The 16,758-nt window shown below is 38.3% G+C and overlaps 1 protein-coding gene across 3 annotated transcripts in view; it reads left to right on the plus strand.

Moving 5' to 3' along the window:
- Window positions 1–14,911, plus strand: part of BDP1 (BDP1 general transcription factor IIIB subunit) — a 47,482-nt gene extending 32,571 nt beyond the window's left edge. For 2 of the 3 annotated variants that reach the window (XM_081880853.1, XM_081880855.1), the window contains exons 32-42: window positions 187–502; window positions 1,293–1,450; window positions 1,760–1,913; window positions 2,400–2,565; window positions 3,797–3,848; window positions 5,370–5,568; window positions 6,163–6,388; window positions 9,018–9,060; window positions 10,098–10,392; window positions 11,169–11,400; window positions 12,659–14,911. In XM_081880853.1, the coding sequence (XP_081736979.1) occupies window positions 187–502; window positions 1,293–1,450; window positions 1,760–1,913; window positions 2,400–2,565; window positions 3,797–3,848; window positions 5,370–5,568; window positions 6,163–6,388; window positions 9,018–9,060; window positions 10,098–10,392; window positions 11,169–11,400; window positions 12,659–12,781 (1,964 nt within the window). In that variant the 3' untranslated portion in view covers window positions 12,782–14,911. The remainder of the gene's footprint in view (window positions 1–186; window positions 503–1,292; window positions 1,451–1,759; window positions 1,914–2,399; window positions 2,566–3,796; window positions 3,849–5,369; window positions 5,569–6,162; window positions 6,389–9,017; window positions 9,061–10,097; window positions 10,393–11,168; window positions 11,401–12,658) is intronic. The other variant, XM_081880854.1, reaches the window with a different exon arrangement.
- Window positions 14,912–16,758: the final 1,847 nt, after the last annotated feature.

Below are 16,758 nucleotides of genomic sequence, written 5' to 3' on the forward strand. Positions count from 1 at the left end.
GGTATTTTTCATTCAAAATGCAGTGGTGTAATTTAATGAAATTTAGACATGAAAATGTATCATTTACTTAGGATTTCAAACTGTAATCTTTATATTGTCCCAACTGAAATTGCATAGTATAAATGTTTGTTATAGATAAATTAAGAATTTAATTATTTTCAACTTTTTCTTTTTGTGGAAAAAAAGAACCAAAAATTCAGGAGTTTCCCAGTAAAGATGAAATGAATGTTACTGATAGCTTCTCAAATGAGTGTAACGAAGAGCAAAGCGTAGTCCATTGTCATATGCAACATCCTGCCCCTTCAGAAAATGAATCGCTTTCTTCGGTCAGTGCAAACGTAACTGCTGCAGAGGATCATATTGTTGAAGCATCAGGCTTGGAAGTTTACTTACAGGAAGCAACTAATTTATCACTTTCAAAAAATACGAATAAAGCTGCTGCACAGCATTGCAGCACATCAGTTTTGGAAGCATGCTCAGAGGAAACAACTAGAATCAGCAGGTTTGCATTGTTCTATTTAAAAATCTGATTGTGTTAGTTAGGAATCCTCCTCATTCTTTAGGTTGTAAGAAGCTTTACCATGATAGCATGATATCACCTAGCTCTTCTCCATTCTAACTTGATCTTTTCGAGCCATCCCATTGTAAATATAGGTAAATGGACAACATAGGTGTATAGTGTTATGTATCCTGAATAGTCTTCTTCATCTTCAGTCTATGATTTTTAGGACTAGGTCACTCACTCTAAAGCTGCCCAAACACATTAGGACATATAATTGTGCTTGCCATGTGGTGGTGAAGACAGCAAAGAAGACATACTTTGCTGCATTTGCCACATCCTCAAGGGCTCGGCTGGCATTTTTTTTGCTATGTATCCAAATATTAGTTATCCCAGATTCCCCTTTAACAAACTGTGATTAGTTTGACAAGACACTCGGGGGATAAAGCCCCTTGACTTTGTAGCAACTTGGATGCCACTATTATGGCAAATTTGGTCAAGGTGTCCAGTGCCACATCTGACCAAATGTTATGGAATTGTGGCCTGATGATGTGGACAAAATTCTTTCACTAATGTGTCCAACCACATGCCCTCTGTACCTCTGCCCTTCTTGTCTAGTTAAAGCTAGTTGAAGTGGGGTGGTTGGTTGCGTCCAAGCTGTTTGAAGTGAACTGTCACAGACATTCCTATGCCTTTTCCAGATTGGTTGCATTGCTAGCTAAGATTTTGACTATTTCTGTTGGATAAATGTTGAAATTAAGGGTACTCAGTGGTGGTTTCTGTTTCTCTGCAGTGATTTACTGTCATCCAAAGGAGATCAATCATCCAAACAAGCAAGATGTAGGTTTCCTAAGCCTAAACCAAATCTTAACAGAAGTCTGAGGCTGAGCAAGAAAGCTTCTCAAAAATATGTTGATTCGTGTATTGAACAATCTGAAGAAATCCGGAATGGTAAGTTTTTGGTTCCTGCGCTTAAAGCATTTAGTTATCAGGACTTTACGAATCCTTTACCCTGTGCAGAAATTGTACTCTGTGCTTGTGGAGATGTTTTCTGAGAATATCTGATTTCATTTTTCCTAAATTACAAGCTTCTGGCCCCCAAATGTGCATCCAACCTGTAGGTACCTGTGTCTGTCTGTTCATCCTTCCAGCTGGGGATTAGGTGATGTGATGCCCTGTCAATGTTGTAACCTCATCCAAAATAGTATATATTTATTCTGCAAACTATACTGAGTGGTGTTTTAATGTCTAAAGTAATAGAAAAGAAGGTGTCAGACAATGCAATAGAAGAGCAGAAAGTTGAACTGGAAAAGAATCTCAAATTGAATGAGCTAACTAAGAGCAGCTCTGCAGAGAAACAACATCTACAGCTTCCAAGTTCTGGTCCTGCCATGCAGAAAGACAACATAGAAAGGTAATAACACTAATAATTTTCACATGCTAGTACTTTTGGCTTCTCTCTTAGATATCTTGAGCTGCTGTATGTGAAATATGTAGTAAATTGTGTTTTATAGAATAGGAGCATATCCAGTATACAGTTGACTAGAATTATGGGGAAATATGCAACTACACATTTACTGGTTCTATATTTAAAGAGGGTGTCATTTTTTAGAGAAAAGAAAGGAAAATAGCATCTTTAATTGTTAAGCCACATCATCTCACCCAAGTAACTTTTGAGATGTGAGAATAATAAAACATCTTTAAGATACTTGAGGAAGACACTTTAAGACATTGTATTTTTTATTAGCTGAACTTATATATGGAACGGTTAATAGTACTTTTAATCACTTTGACAAACAGTGACTGTAAACCTGGCACCATTTGTTTCAAAGCTATGCAGCATGAAAACATTTAACTGATAAACATTTTATGAAGTGAAACTGGCTTAATTTTTCCAAAGAGACAACACGGTGAGAGATACTTGGGAAGTTGCATCACTGTTAACTGCTTCAGAAGTTTCTCCAGAAGCAGACCCTCCTGAACCACCTGGTGGCTGCAGCACAAACATCAGTGTCCAAGTTTCTGCTCCTGCTGAGCACCAGTTGTTGGCAATTGAACCTGCACAGGTATTTATTTTATATAACTAAAACTGCTATCTTAAGGGAGAGAATAAAAGGAGGAAGCTGCTTCAAGTACGCGCGCGCGCGAACACACACACACACACACACAGAGAACCATTATAGATAGAAGCCACTCTGAATACAGTAGTACATTCTGAGTGTTCCTGATAGTTATTGCACAAACGACATCCCTGCTTATATGTATATTGTCTGTCTATGTCTCAATCATGGCCCTGGCCCTCATTCTCAGGAGGAGCTGGCCAATCCAAAGACTGCTACTGGCTGAGGAACTGGACTGGACTGACCCTTCAAGAGAGACTGTTTTTTGAACAAGCGGAGGTAGGGCTTGAGGGGGTGGACTGTGTGTCATAAGGCCTCAGGTCACCTCTCAGCCTTTATTAGAGCACGTTAGTCACTTAGGACTATCTGTGACACTGCAGTCATATTGCTGCCTTGTGGGTTCCTTATTGGAATCAGGACAGGATATTCTTTCCTCCTACTAGATCTCTTTTTCCACAAATGGTTTCCGTATCCCTGCTTGTTTGTTGCTAAACTGTATTTTCTTTTTTCTTTTTTTAAATGTTGCTTTGAATTTGGGTTTTGAGCAATCTTTTCTTTTTTGATTTGTCTTTAATGGTCTTAAAACAAAAGGCATGTCAGACTTTTCTTCTGACAAGCATTTAAACTAACTTTTGTTGTAAATGTGCAAAAAAACTGTAGGAAAATGTCATCTGTGAAGCAGCCTCAAGCTCTGTGGGTTTGGATGAACACTTCAATAATTAGAATAATTGAAGGAATTAATTTTCTTTGAGTTACTGAGCAATCTTTTCTGTGAGTCACTTCAGGCAAAGATTGTGCTATAGGCCAAAGTTGTTCGTTTCCATGTAGTTATAAGGTAAATTTATAAGCAAGATTTTATTTCCTAATAGTACATGTTTCTAGTCAAATATTCTTTCTTTTGGGTTACAACTTTTGCCAAGTCTCTTTCCTTTATTTCTTAGTGATGTTCTTTCAAAGGAGGAGATCATGTTTATTTATTTTAAAAGGGACTTTTACTCCACTCTTCTAAAACATTTTTGCCAGGTGGCTTGGCAGAGGGGAACAACATGGATAAAATATGTATTCCTTTTAAAGCAATTATCAAGAATTTTTCATTGCTTTATTTTTCCCTTTATCTTCTGAGCATTAGTGTTATTTGGCAAGCTTGTGATTTTTATTGTGATTTTTTAATTGCCAGACTGAAGCAGCCAAGTGTTCCAGTATTTCATCCACCACAGAGATGACTGCAGGTACATTTTACACTGTTTTATGATCACATATTTGCTGCTTTAGGGAACTAGCTTCACGTAAACATTCGTTTATGCACTCGTCATTTACAAGTTAGATTAAAAAGAAGAAGAGACAAATGCAAATATGGATCACCATAACCTCCCCTCCCCCGGAACTAGGTATCATTAAGATGTCTCAGACTGAAGCATGTAATGGGCTTATACATCACTGCTTTGGTGAAGATTGAAGAGTTCTCCCTTTGAAACACTGTTATGACCAGTTCTGATTAATTTTATTGCCTACGCGGGTGGCACTGTGGGTTAAACCACAGAGCCTAGGACTTGCCAATCAGAAGGTTGGCGGTTCAAATCCCCGCGGCGGGGTGAGCTCCCGTTGCTCGGTCCTTGTTCCTGCCAACCTAGCAGTTCAAAAGCACGTCAAAGTGCAAGTAGATAAATAGGTACCGCTCCGGTGGGAAGGTAAACAGCGTTTCTGTGCGCTGCTCTGGTTCACCAGAAGTGGCTGGCCACATGACCCGGAAGCTGTACGCCGGCTCCCTCAGCCAATAAAGTGAGATGAGTGCCGCAACCCCAGAGTCGGCCACGACTGGACCAAATGGTCAGGGGCCCCTTTACCTTTACCTTTATGGCTGGGGCATGGGACCGCAGCTTGCTGACTCTGCCTTTAGGCCTACTTGATGGTCACACTTGGCATCTCCCTTACGTACCATGCATTCTTGAAAAATCCAGTTTGTAGAATTCAAGTTGTGTTGTCAAATTCCTAGTTTTATGTGGGATGTTGATCACTCAGTTTGAGTCTATGTGCATGGAATGTTTTCCTACAAGACGCTATGCAAACAAGATTTCCACATGTGGAGATTCAGTGGGAATTCACTTTAAATGGCCTGTAGCAATCCTGCTTTCCCTACTATTAGGGAAAATTAATTATAACTAGTTCTTCAACATTGTACATAAGGCTTCTTTGCGTTTGCTTCTGTGGACGCAAAAGATACTAAGAAAACGGCTATTTTGGTAATAGCTAATGTTTATACTAATAAGCTGTCAGGAATGTTTTTATAAATGTAAGGTGAGGCATAAATATTTAAGGAATAAAAATTGGAGTTGGCACATTATGAAATGTATAATGTAGACTAATTACATATGATTTTAAAAGATATATGGATTCCATTTGTTTGGCTATATCTCTAATATGTGTTACAGTTGCTACTGCTTACATACAAGAAGGGAATTTGTACATGGCATTATCAATCGTATATCAAGGCTGGTTGCAGGGGGCAGAGAAAGGGAAGATCTGCTGTGGAAGTTTGCCATATGTTTGAACACCAGTGGATACAGCCCAGGGTTGTATTCATTATGTAGTTGAGCATGGAGCAACCTTGATCTCTTTTAACAGCACTTGCATATCACTTGTGAAAATAAATAAAAAAATACTGCAAGGGTTTTTGAATAGAGTAACAGCATGCAGAACAATGTTATTATATATATTATTAATCTTTTATTTGCCCCACATATGTATCTTAGTAGTTAGTGCTGGAGTTGAAGAATATCCGAAGGGAGAGGAGCCAACCTTCATTTTAACATTGGTGGAAATCTCCGTTGGTTCAGAGAATTGCAGTGACGGATCCAGTTTGCTACAACAAACGTCTGAACAGCTGCTTCCAGCACCAGTTTTTTTTACCCCAGACAATCAGAGCTCCACAGAAGTGGCAAGAGAAGATAAGTAAGTAATATTATCTTTTAATATGAACTGATGTTCTTTTGTTGGGTGTACTTAAGACTGGAGATGGTAGTGCCCTTATATGAGCGTGCAGCTCCCAGAGAATTGGCCAAGAGGGGAATATAGCCCTCTGGCTGAAAAAAAATTAGTTATGCCTGATTTAAAGGGATATTATGGAAGAGAATTTGCCCTTTTATCAAATGAAAGTTTTGACGGGATTCACCTTGTGGGAACATGAAATAGGCTCTATGTTTCCCCTCTTCTTGTGGTCAGCCAAATTATTCATGATAAAACTATTAGAACTGCCAGCTGATTAGAACTATACCTTGTCAAAGGACAAAATTCTTCTTGTGAGCTCAAGGCAAGGAGCGACTTTCAGAGAGAGTAGTTTTTACTGTTCTGTCCTAAGCATACAGTAGTTACTTGGACTGTAGTCCCATTGGTCTAAGTGAAACCTCTGCCAAGTTAAGGAGACAAGCATTGCAGCTTTCAAAGAGCATTAAATTATTGCTATTAATGAGAGTTTTAATTTGAATTAAATTTACATTGAATTAAATAACACTAATTTCACAACTTTTGCATGGCAACTTTGTACAGCTTTGGAACCGTAACAGCTGCTGTTGAAGAAAATGCTGTCTCTTTGGACAACACTGTGAGGGCAGAAGGATTGCTGGAAGCCTCGTTGGAACAATTGGCAGAGCTTGGTTCAACCTCTTGGCGGAATCTGAAAAGGCATGCTGAAGCCCTTGAAGAAAGCGGGAATGCCCCTGAGAAGAGAAAACCGTCTTCTCCTGTAGGGGGAAGCCTGGAAAGCACCAATAAGGTCAGAGATTAATTCAGAGAATCACAAAAGCTAGAACCTTTTGGGTTCGCTATCTGTTGCCTGAGTGAAGAAAACTTGGGAGGTTGCATGAAAAAGGATGGAGAAAGCACTTCTAATATGTCTCAGTGCTGTTTTTTGATGGCAGCAATAGAAAAGAGTCCATTTTTAAGAACCCTGCGCTATGGTGAAGTGCTGCAATTGAAAACAACATGCTTATTTTTTTAGGATGTTCTGATTTTTGACTGCTTTCTTATGCACAGTAGTCCATTCCATTTTGAGAAATGTATTTATTTAGGGTATTTATTACAAAGAAGAAATCTAAAATGAACAAATGTTTTAAACCACTCATTTGGGAACTTTGAGAACAGGTGTTAAAGAATTTGGCTACTGAATTGAGAATTAGTTTCCATTGTATTTATATTTTGTGGTTGTTTAATTTGGAGAATTGTTAGGTACGTGCACATAGGAAAGCCAGTACAAAAGTTAAATGACACTATCTGTTTAAACAAACAGGCATAGTGGGTGCCTTATGAATCTTTGCAGAAGCTTATGACCAGCCCAGGGACCTAAATATAAGGAATCTAACCAGAAAGAATCAGCAAAATAAAATCAAATGGAAAAAACCTGAAAGTTTCAAAAGAACACAGATTGGGACTGACACAGTCAAGTGCATAGAAAACCAGCAACATTTGTTTAGCTTGTGCTAAAGCCAGTGTAAATTTCACATATTTTCATCACCATTTGTGAGCAGCAAGACAGTTTCTGTGAAATTTGACTAGGATTCTTGACTTTTCTAACAATTCTGAAAGAAATCTTTTCATCACAGAGTGGATTATAGGACTGTGCAAGAGGTAATAAAGCACCTCCCCATTCTAGTTTAATCTGCATTCAAACCCTATCACTGGATTGTATACTGCAAGGGTTGCCAAGTCGTGGCCCAAGGGCTGTTTCTGCTCCCGCCCCCCCCCCCATGCCTCTGAAGACAAGTCACTTTAAAAAGTGTTCTTTTAATTTTTTTTGGGTGGGGTGAATTTGACCTCTCCCATGCTCTGATGCCAAAAGGTTCTTGTGATCCAATCCAGACCATATCAGAATTGTTCCTCTTTTTTAAAAATAAAGTTTTAAATTGATTTTGTAATGAATTATTTTAAAAATGAATTAAAACAGAGGGGAATGGCTAATGAGAAAGCCTTTTTGAAGGTAGCCGTGATAATTTGGTTTTTAACAAAGCTCACGTCTACATTTTGGTCCCCAGAGACATGACTTGAAATTTCATCCTGAAAAGGTTAGGTACGGCTATTATATTGAGTTGTGGGATCTGCCATCCAAATTAATAATGCATAGCTGCTATTGCTGTAGTCACATTAAAGATTTTAGTGGCATTTGTTATCTTTCTACTGTATTTTGTAGAGTAATTCTTGTGTGTGTTTTTGCTATGTGTTTGTATGTGGAACTGAGCTTTATTCGTGTTTTAAGTTATGTTCTTTGTATATTTCTATGGGTAAAATAAATAATAAATATATCATAAACACATGCTGCAGATTAATTAAATAAACTATGAGAATTTTTCTCAGGAAATGTAGTTTTGGAAATTAGGGGTCATACCCAAAGCTGCAGCTTTACTGGCTCAAGGGGCTTAAATGTGCGCAAGGGATTTTCCTTTTTCCCTCCTGTCCCCTGAGCACCATCAAAATCAGCTCTGGAGATTTGGGAGATCTTCCTGAGCAGATTTGGGGGAGATGTAGGAGAAGGAGGAGAGTAAAAGTCCTGTTGAGCCATTGGAACCCCGCTGGTGCAACATTAGATAAAATCCTAGTTTTCCACTTTATGGGTTGCATCCAGTGCTGTGTATGCAAAGTTCTAGGTACACAGTGGAACTTCCCCTTCCTTTCATCTCCCTGTGCACCCTCAAAGTCTGCTCCAGGAGGTCCTCCAACTCTCAGGGGCAGATTTTGAGGGTGCACAGGAAAGGAAGGGAAAGTTCTGTTGCATGTGGAAGTCTGTTGTGCTAACAGAACAGCAGTGTTGAACACGACCCCATGTTTAATCATTTGAGAACCAGGAAACAAACATGGGGTCGTGTCCAACATTGCTGTTCTGCTAGCACAGCATACTTCCACTTATACAATAGAACTTTTGCAAGACAAATTTTGTTGGATATATATATATAGTCTCCTCTCAACTTCTGCTTTAGGTACCTTAGAGTAGACCCTAGAAAAACAATTAATTGAAAACCCAAATCTAAATGGTTTTCTGGAAGCAGTGTTCAGGTTAGGAAGTACATAAATGAATTAGTTCATCATGCAATTTTTTGGAAGTCCACCACTGGCATAGATATTATCTTGAATCCCCAAATAGATGTAGTATTTTTCCATTCAAGATGGAGGATTTTGTAAACTGTTTCAACACATTTACCCTTAGCCAAATATCTTAATTCACTTGTACTGAAATATACTGGGGGACAAATAATACTAATTCAGCCTTACTTCAGGAAATGAAGTTGATGTATCATTAAAAAGTTTAATCCCTGTTCTTTCACAGTCTAAATAATAGAAGCAATTGTATTGTCCTTTTGAATCATATTTCTGAAAATGAACTTATACGGATGTTCATATTTCCTTTCATGCAGGGCGCCTCTATGAAATCAAGTTGTATACCAAGGAAAGCTGCTGGTAGGTGAAATTTATATTGTTTTCACATACAAAGGCACAGAACATATGATTTTCTATAGTTAACTATTGATGTACGCCAGCATCCCAAATGCATTACTGAATTTTTTATTTTAACAGCAGACATTATTAATCAATTAAATTTCTATACCAAATTAATTAATTAAATTTCATCCGAATATCACGGGGCAGTTTATAATATACATAACATAATAACAAACAAAAACAATACCTCACACAGTTTAAAAGGCCTTAGATATGTTTAATTAGCCAAAGGGTTGGGAGAAGAGGAATGTTTTTGCCTGGCACATAAAAAGGCACCAGACGGGCCTCTCTGGGGAGAGCATTCCACAAACGGGGAACCACCACGAATAGGCCCCCCAGATCTCTCATGGAGGAGGCACTCAAAGAAGGACTTCACGTGCTTGCTGGGTCTGGCTTGGTTCATATTGGGAGAGGCAAGCCTTGAGGTATTCCTCCGTCCAGATCAGAAACATCTTTCTTTCTTTAAATTACTTACATAGCATCTTTCATTTCAAAGAAATGCCGTGGTGGTTTACATGACAATAAGTAAAATAAAAATATACCATATAACAACAAAAGATCCATATCAGTAAAACAACAAGAAAACATTTCTTACAATTACAGTAGCCAGAGATGCTAGCAGCTGGTGAGCTTGGATGAAGATGTAGGTTTTCAGTGGCAGAAGCCCTCAACTGTCAGTACCCACCTGATTCCTGATTTTGAAACTCACCCTCTAGTTTCAAAAGTAGTTCCTCATGTGCTGTGTGGTTGGGCAGATGCTGTTTGAGAAATGCATCTATAGCCACTTTCGGATTCACAGAACTTGTTGTCTCTTGGGCATGAGTTGATGTTACTGAATGTCTATTTCTGTTGGAATATCTTATTTGTGGGGAAATGAGACAAATTTGTTGTTTTGTATAGAGTAAAATGGAATTTCCCTGTAGCAGATTCAAGTAGCAGATTCTATATTTTTTGCTTATTTATTTGTATTTGCTGTCGTCTTATTTTTTAAAAAGGGAAAAAGTCAGGAAAATCGAACATTTCAAAGAAGAAAACCACCTCCACCTCTAGACCAGTACCTAAATCTACGGAGGTAAAAGTAATGGAAAGAGAGCACCCTCAATCTTCTCTGAATTTAGGGGCTGTGCTCCTTGATGAAGCAGCTGCTACTGGTGACCAAGTGTCAAGGACACTCCATGCAAGAAAATCAGAAACAAGTGAAAAACAGAAAGACTCAGTTGAAACCTGTAAATCTGTACAATCAGAGCAAGCTGGAGGCACAGCAGTCATTCCAAAAACACAATTATCCAGGTACTTATTTAGTAGCTGTTTTTAGTATGCTATGCTGCTCCCCTGCTTTGTAGTGGTGTTGAAACAGTCACATGTGCTCATCACTAAACGGCGTTTCCATGCGCTCTGGCTTCTGTCACGGTGTCCCATGGCACCAGATGCAGTTTAGGCATGCTGGCCACATGACCCGGAAAAGCTGTGTGCAGATCAATGCCAACTCCTTTGGCCTGAAAGCAGAGATGAGCACCGCACACCATAGTTGAATTTGACTGGACTAAACCATCCAGGGGTCCTTTACCAATGCACTAAGGTCTGCACCAACCTGCTTTATTGCTAACAAGGTGCAGACGAAACTAAAGTACTATGTAAACCCAACGCAAGCGGTAGAATAACCTCACATGTACACAATATCAAGTAGCAATACCACCAAAGGAGTTGACTAGCTCCCGATTCTGTACCATATACAGCAGAAAAGTTAATCCAGATGAGGGGAAAGTGTTTTATTGTTTTCTTTTTAAAATCAATCTTAATAAGTCTTAGTTACCCTGTGGCACAATGGGTCAGTGCATCTGGCTGTTAACCAGAAGGTTGATGGCTCAAGCCCATCCATGAATAACTGTTAGCAGGATTCTTGCATTGCTGGGTGTTGAGCTAGAATAACCCTTGGGGTCCCTTCCAACTCTACAATTCCAAGATTCCCATGAGAGGATTGTGGGTTGTTTTTTTTTAACTTTCATTATTATCACCATATGTCGGACAATTTATCTTGACATTTGTATTATTTTTGTATTGAACAGGTCATATAAAAGATTTCTGGGATTTTTACCTTTAATTTGCAAAAATAATAATAGTGATGATGAAGTAACTAGTAAAGGGAGTAAACAGCCTCTCCAGGAACCTCATATATTGGTCTCTGAAAGCACTGTTGAATTTCCAAAGTTGTCCTCAAACAACAAGGAAGATACTCAAGAAAATAGTTCGTTTCCATCAACCTCCAACTGTGAGAATGGAAGCTCCACTACTGTTCAGGTATGCATGATTTTATTACACATCATCTATTAAAGTGTGTTGAACTCCGCAGCTCGTAAGATAATGTCCCGTTCTTCATTTATTAGTGCATTCCTCATTGTGCTGCACACAGAAAGGTGCTTTAGTGGTTAGGCCATATTTTGTATGAATTGTTTCACTTTGTGACTCATGGAATGTAGAACTGCATGGCCTTTTAAAGACAGACACTGCCTGTCTTTAAATCTCTAGCAAATTTTTGTTTAACTTAATTATAAAAATTTAACAGTAATTAGTTCTCCACAACCTCCTTGGTCTTTTAGTTACTTAGTTCTCCCAGAAACATATATGGTAGGCTCCAAACCGCTTTAAAGTTTGTTTGTTTTTACAATCAAGCAGTGTATAAATTTTATAAAACGAACAAACATGGAAAAGTAAACAATTAAGCCAGAAACAAAACTTCATTGCCCTGTAGCTGTGTCAAAAACCTATGTAGAAGTGAAAGATATGTTTTTCTCCAGAAGGTATTTTTTAAAGGCCATGTCACCGTGTGCAGTCTGGTGTATGCTTTGTGGCTCTACATTGTGATAAAGCAAGGTTTGAATTACTTCAAATCAGTGAAGAGCAGAGACAGGGAACCCTGTGGCCCATGTTGGACTCCCAACTCCCATCAGCCCTAGCCAGCATAGCCAATTGTTATGAATCATGGGAGTTGTAGTTGAGCAACATTTCTCAACCCCTGATGTAAAGACTACTGGCTATACCTCTTTAGTCAATAAGGGAATCTCTTCTTTATTGGGTTGAATCTAAAGCTTCCCTGAAAAGAGCTCCTGTCACGGAAAGAGTGTTCCAAGAGACTACTAATGGGAGCCAACAATTTTTGTTGGTTGACCCCCCCCCACCGCCCCCAGTTCCACAAATCTGCTCTGAAGAGTTTGGAGACACTCCCACAACAGTGAGAGGTGTTGCATGGTGCTGCAGAGGACATGTGAAATTGGAAAAAAACAACCCACCTCTTCTCTGCCTCCTCTCCAAGTAGAATTCTCCATTGGATCAAAAGCACTTCTGTTCATGGACAGACTCTCAAGCAAGAGCCACTTTTGGATTCAATCCATAAAAAAATGTTTTAGAATAGCTATTGCAGTGTGATTTGTATAGAAAATTATATTCTGAAACAAGTGAGCAAAATCATGCACTCCTAGCAGATGTTAGTTTATTAGGCATACATTTAACATTTACATATTTCATATCTGTTGCTTTTATCTGTTTGTTTTTCTTGTAGATTTTATCTGAGATATCTGAAAAGGAAGGTATTACTAAGGAGCCGGAAAAAGAAGAAGAACCAACCAGGATCTCAGAATATTTCTTTAGTGATATTTTTATGGAGGTGGATGATTCAGAATAACTGAGGAGCTTATCAAATGCCTGGCATCCAAGAATGCATTGTAGCAGTAATGTAATGCCTTTGACTAGTCACAAGTTTTCAGTTGGCCCTTATATTTAATGCAGAATTATTTTTCTTTTACTATGAATAATCTATCATTTGGAAACACTGAAGAAAACACAAGTCTCTTAAGTTCCAAGATACTCGCAAGAACAGCACCAGATCTGTGTTTTATTTTGGTACAAGTAGTTTCTAGATGCATGGCTACACTTGAGAAATGCCATGAAGAATGAGCAGACACCATCTAAAGATAATGCTCATGTTTGTGGGGGCTGTAAATTATCTTTACTTCTTTTTGTGAAGTAAATGTTTATGGGATGTGGATCATAAAATAAGCCAAGTTCTGATTTTAGTCATCTTATTAATATTATTATTTTATAACAAATGCCTATGTGAATTTGTTCAAAAATGTAATGTTTAATTTCTTTTCAATGTACAGAGATAAACGTGAAAAAATATTTATTTAAGTTGAATGTATATAAATTTTAACTATGCCAAGTTAGTTCTGTCTGTCCTGGAGATAAAAGAGGAATTTAATATTACTCTACTTCTAAGCACTAAATTTTAAATGAAAAAGCTAAAAACAATGAAAAGCATAAAACGACCCATCAAACACCCACTGACAAGGAGGAATTGGATGTTCAAGAATAAGATCAGCCCCAATATATAAAAGGATAATATATCATGATTATTACTGGTTCCCTCCCCCACTTTTGTTACCTGTTTAGATTTTTGACTTTTATCCTTCCCTGTTTATAGCCTTGGTTGGCGATGATTTTGCTAAAAGGCACAACTTCCATGTGACATTTTTGGGGAAACCTGTCTAAATCAGTTGTGCTCATTCTGAGAAAGGTGTCCTATTTTCTCTGCATTTTTCTTGAACCTAGTGATTTGGATACCAAATATTGCTCATCTCCTTTACTACAATTAGCAATTGAATATAACTTTATTCTACATTTCCCCATAAATATTAATATTTGCAAATACTTGGAAGTAGTTGTTCTCACTTGCAATTGTCCAACTAAGCATACAATTTTGTAGCTGTTTCTCTTTCCCAAATCATCTGGTTTGTGACATATATCATCCCAAAACAAAATTACTTATGTTATTAAATTGGATAATAGAAGCATTACATACTCTTCACTTTTTCTAAAGGTGTATCATATAGTTATCAGTAGCAAATCAGTGGATGTCCACTAAGTGTGTCAGTTCTCCGCCAGAACAAACCAGAACAAACACTGTCCAAATTCTATCCAAATCTGCTCGAGTAGGTTGGACTATCCTCTGGAGCAGATTTGGGCAGGTGAAGTCGAAAAGAAAAGAAGGGAAACTCAATTGCACAAGTAAAAGTCCATTCACACGACTGCATGTTGCCCAGTATTTTAATTTTCAAACTAACAAGTCTATATTTGCCTGCTGGTTTGAGCATTTGAATTTTGTTTCAATTCTGTCATATCTGAAGCCCTAAATAGAACAAAAAAAGAGAGCGCCAAATAAATGTGAATAATTTACCAGATATAAATTTAGATCAACAGACTCAGAGAAAGTGGAATCAGTTCCAGTATGCTGTTACTTCATGTTAATCACATGGAGGAGATATAATGTACTCTCAAATTATGTACACTCAAGAGGCTGCTGAAATAATGAAATACGTTTTTATGTAATTTGCTGGAATTGTTTTAAATTACAAAGCAAAACTAATTGTTTTTTAGAAATCGCATAAAAAGGTCAGCTAGAAGGTGCCTTATCTTTCCTTGCTAAATGGAAAGAACAATCGATCCTATTAGCTTTCACTGTAAACCATGTTTTCTTGGTTATCCCTTTTAAACGTCTTTAAAACATGCATATTTCTTTCATGAGTATTGTATATATTTAATGACAGAAGGGAACTAAATATGCTGGGTTCAGAAACAGAGCATTTCATTTGCATAAAAATATGATAAGGGGTTGCTGTCCTGGAAAGTGTGACACACTTTTTTTTTTCCAACTGTGTGTAATGTTCCTGTGGAAGCTTTCTATTTCAAAGAAAGCGCTAGTAGCGCTTGTGTTATATATGTAAATTATGTGAATAAATAATTTTGTACCACTGAACTTGTTAAGTCTTTCTTTAAAGGCTGGTGATTTAGGGTACAGTAAATGGTACTGCCAACCTAGCAATTAGAAAGCACATCAAAGTGCAAGTAGATGAATAGGTACCATCCCGGTGGGAAGGTAAACGGTGTTTCCATGCGCTGCTCTGGTTTCGCCAGAAGCAGCTTAGTCATGCTGGCCACATGACCAGGAAAAACTGTCTGCGGACAAACATTGGCTCTCTCGGCCAGTAAAGTGAGATGAGCGTTGCAACCCAAGAGTTGTTCGCGACTGGACTTAACTGTCAGGCTTCCCTGAATATGAGCAAGTGTGGCTCAGATCAGTGCCTGTCTGTAGAGATAGTGAGATAATTAAAAGATTTGTCCTAATTGTTTTTGTTTAGAACTAGTTTGTTTTTCTGCAAAATTGCAAGTGATTTAGCTTTAACAAATTGTATGTCTAAGAGAACTAGCTGTGTCTACAGACTGTGATCCCTGTTAAGACAGTCAGTTTTTGAGACTAGTCAGAGCAGATGAAGTGTCTCTCAGCGCCAGCAGCAGCAAGATATTACCAACAGCAAGTTCTGTATGCCATATGTAATAACAGTAGGCTCTGTGATTATTGTGGACAGTGTTCTGTACCTACTACTGCTCTGTTGTTGTTGTTTAGTTGTTTAGTCGTGTCCAACTCTTCATGACCCCATGGACCAGAGCACGCCAGGCACTCCTGCCTTCCACTGCCTCCCGCAGTTTGGTCAAACACATGCTGGTAGCTTCGAGAACACTGTCCAGTCATCTCATCCTCTGTCGTCCCCTTCTCCTTGTGTCCCCTTCTCTTTCCCAACATCAGGGTCTTTTCCAGGGAGTCTGCTCTTCTCATGAGGTGGCCAAAGTATTGGAGCCTCAGCTTCAGGATCTGTCCTTCCAGTGAGCACTCAGGGCTGATTTCTTTAAGAATGAATAGGTTTGATCTTCTTGCAGTCCATGGGACTCTCAAGAGTCTCCTCCAGCACCATAATGTAGAAGCATCAATTCTTTGGTGATCAGCCTTCTTTATGGTCCAGCTCTCACTTCCATACATCACTACTGGGAAAACCATAGCTTTTAACTATCCGGACGTTTGTCGGCAAGGTGATGTCTCTGCTTTTTAAGATGCTGTCTAGGTTTGTCATTGCTTTTCCCCCAAGAAGCAGGTGTCTTTTAATTTCGTGAGTGCTGTCACCATCTGCAGTGATCATGGAACCCAAGAAAGTAAAATCTCTCAGTGCCTCCATTTCTTCCCCTTCTATTTGCTTCTGGTGAATATTCACAATATTCTTAATATATACATAGGTTGATAATTAATAAATTTGTGCCTAGTTTATCTACCAAATGTACCTTTTTGAATGGCCCAGCATTGTTTGGAAGGTGGAACTGGCAACCTTGTACATGCATCCAAAATGCTGTATGCTTTAGGGCTGTGCTAAGCTTCATGGACATATATTAATTTTATTTAAAAAGGAAATTTGTCAAAAATCAATTTGCCCTGCTCAAAGCAGTGTCTTGCTCACTTGGGTCAAATATATTGATCATTTCATTCATTACATTTATAGACCTGTTGTGTCTATTACATAATTGTATGCAAAACCTATTTCTCTCTCCATGCTTAATAGAAAGCACCAATCTAGTTTCATAGGCTAGTGCTGTTTGCATTTCTTCCTTTTTATTTGAAAGTCTGTATGGCTGGCCATTAATTTTCCTATAGGGTAGGATGCTTTGTTCCATAACAGAACTTTTAACAGGTCTATGATGAATAAGCATTCCAATAGGTGTAGTTTGTCCCACTACTGAATCTCTACACTAGTAATCTGTTTGTTCACTATTTCACTG

This window comes from Podarcis erhardii (genome assembly GCF_964252035.2).
Source record: "Podarcis erhardii genome assembly, chromosome: 11".
Classification (NCBI taxonomy): domain Eukaryota; kingdom Metazoa; phylum Chordata; class Lepidosauria; order Squamata; family Lacertidae; genus Podarcis; species Podarcis erhardii.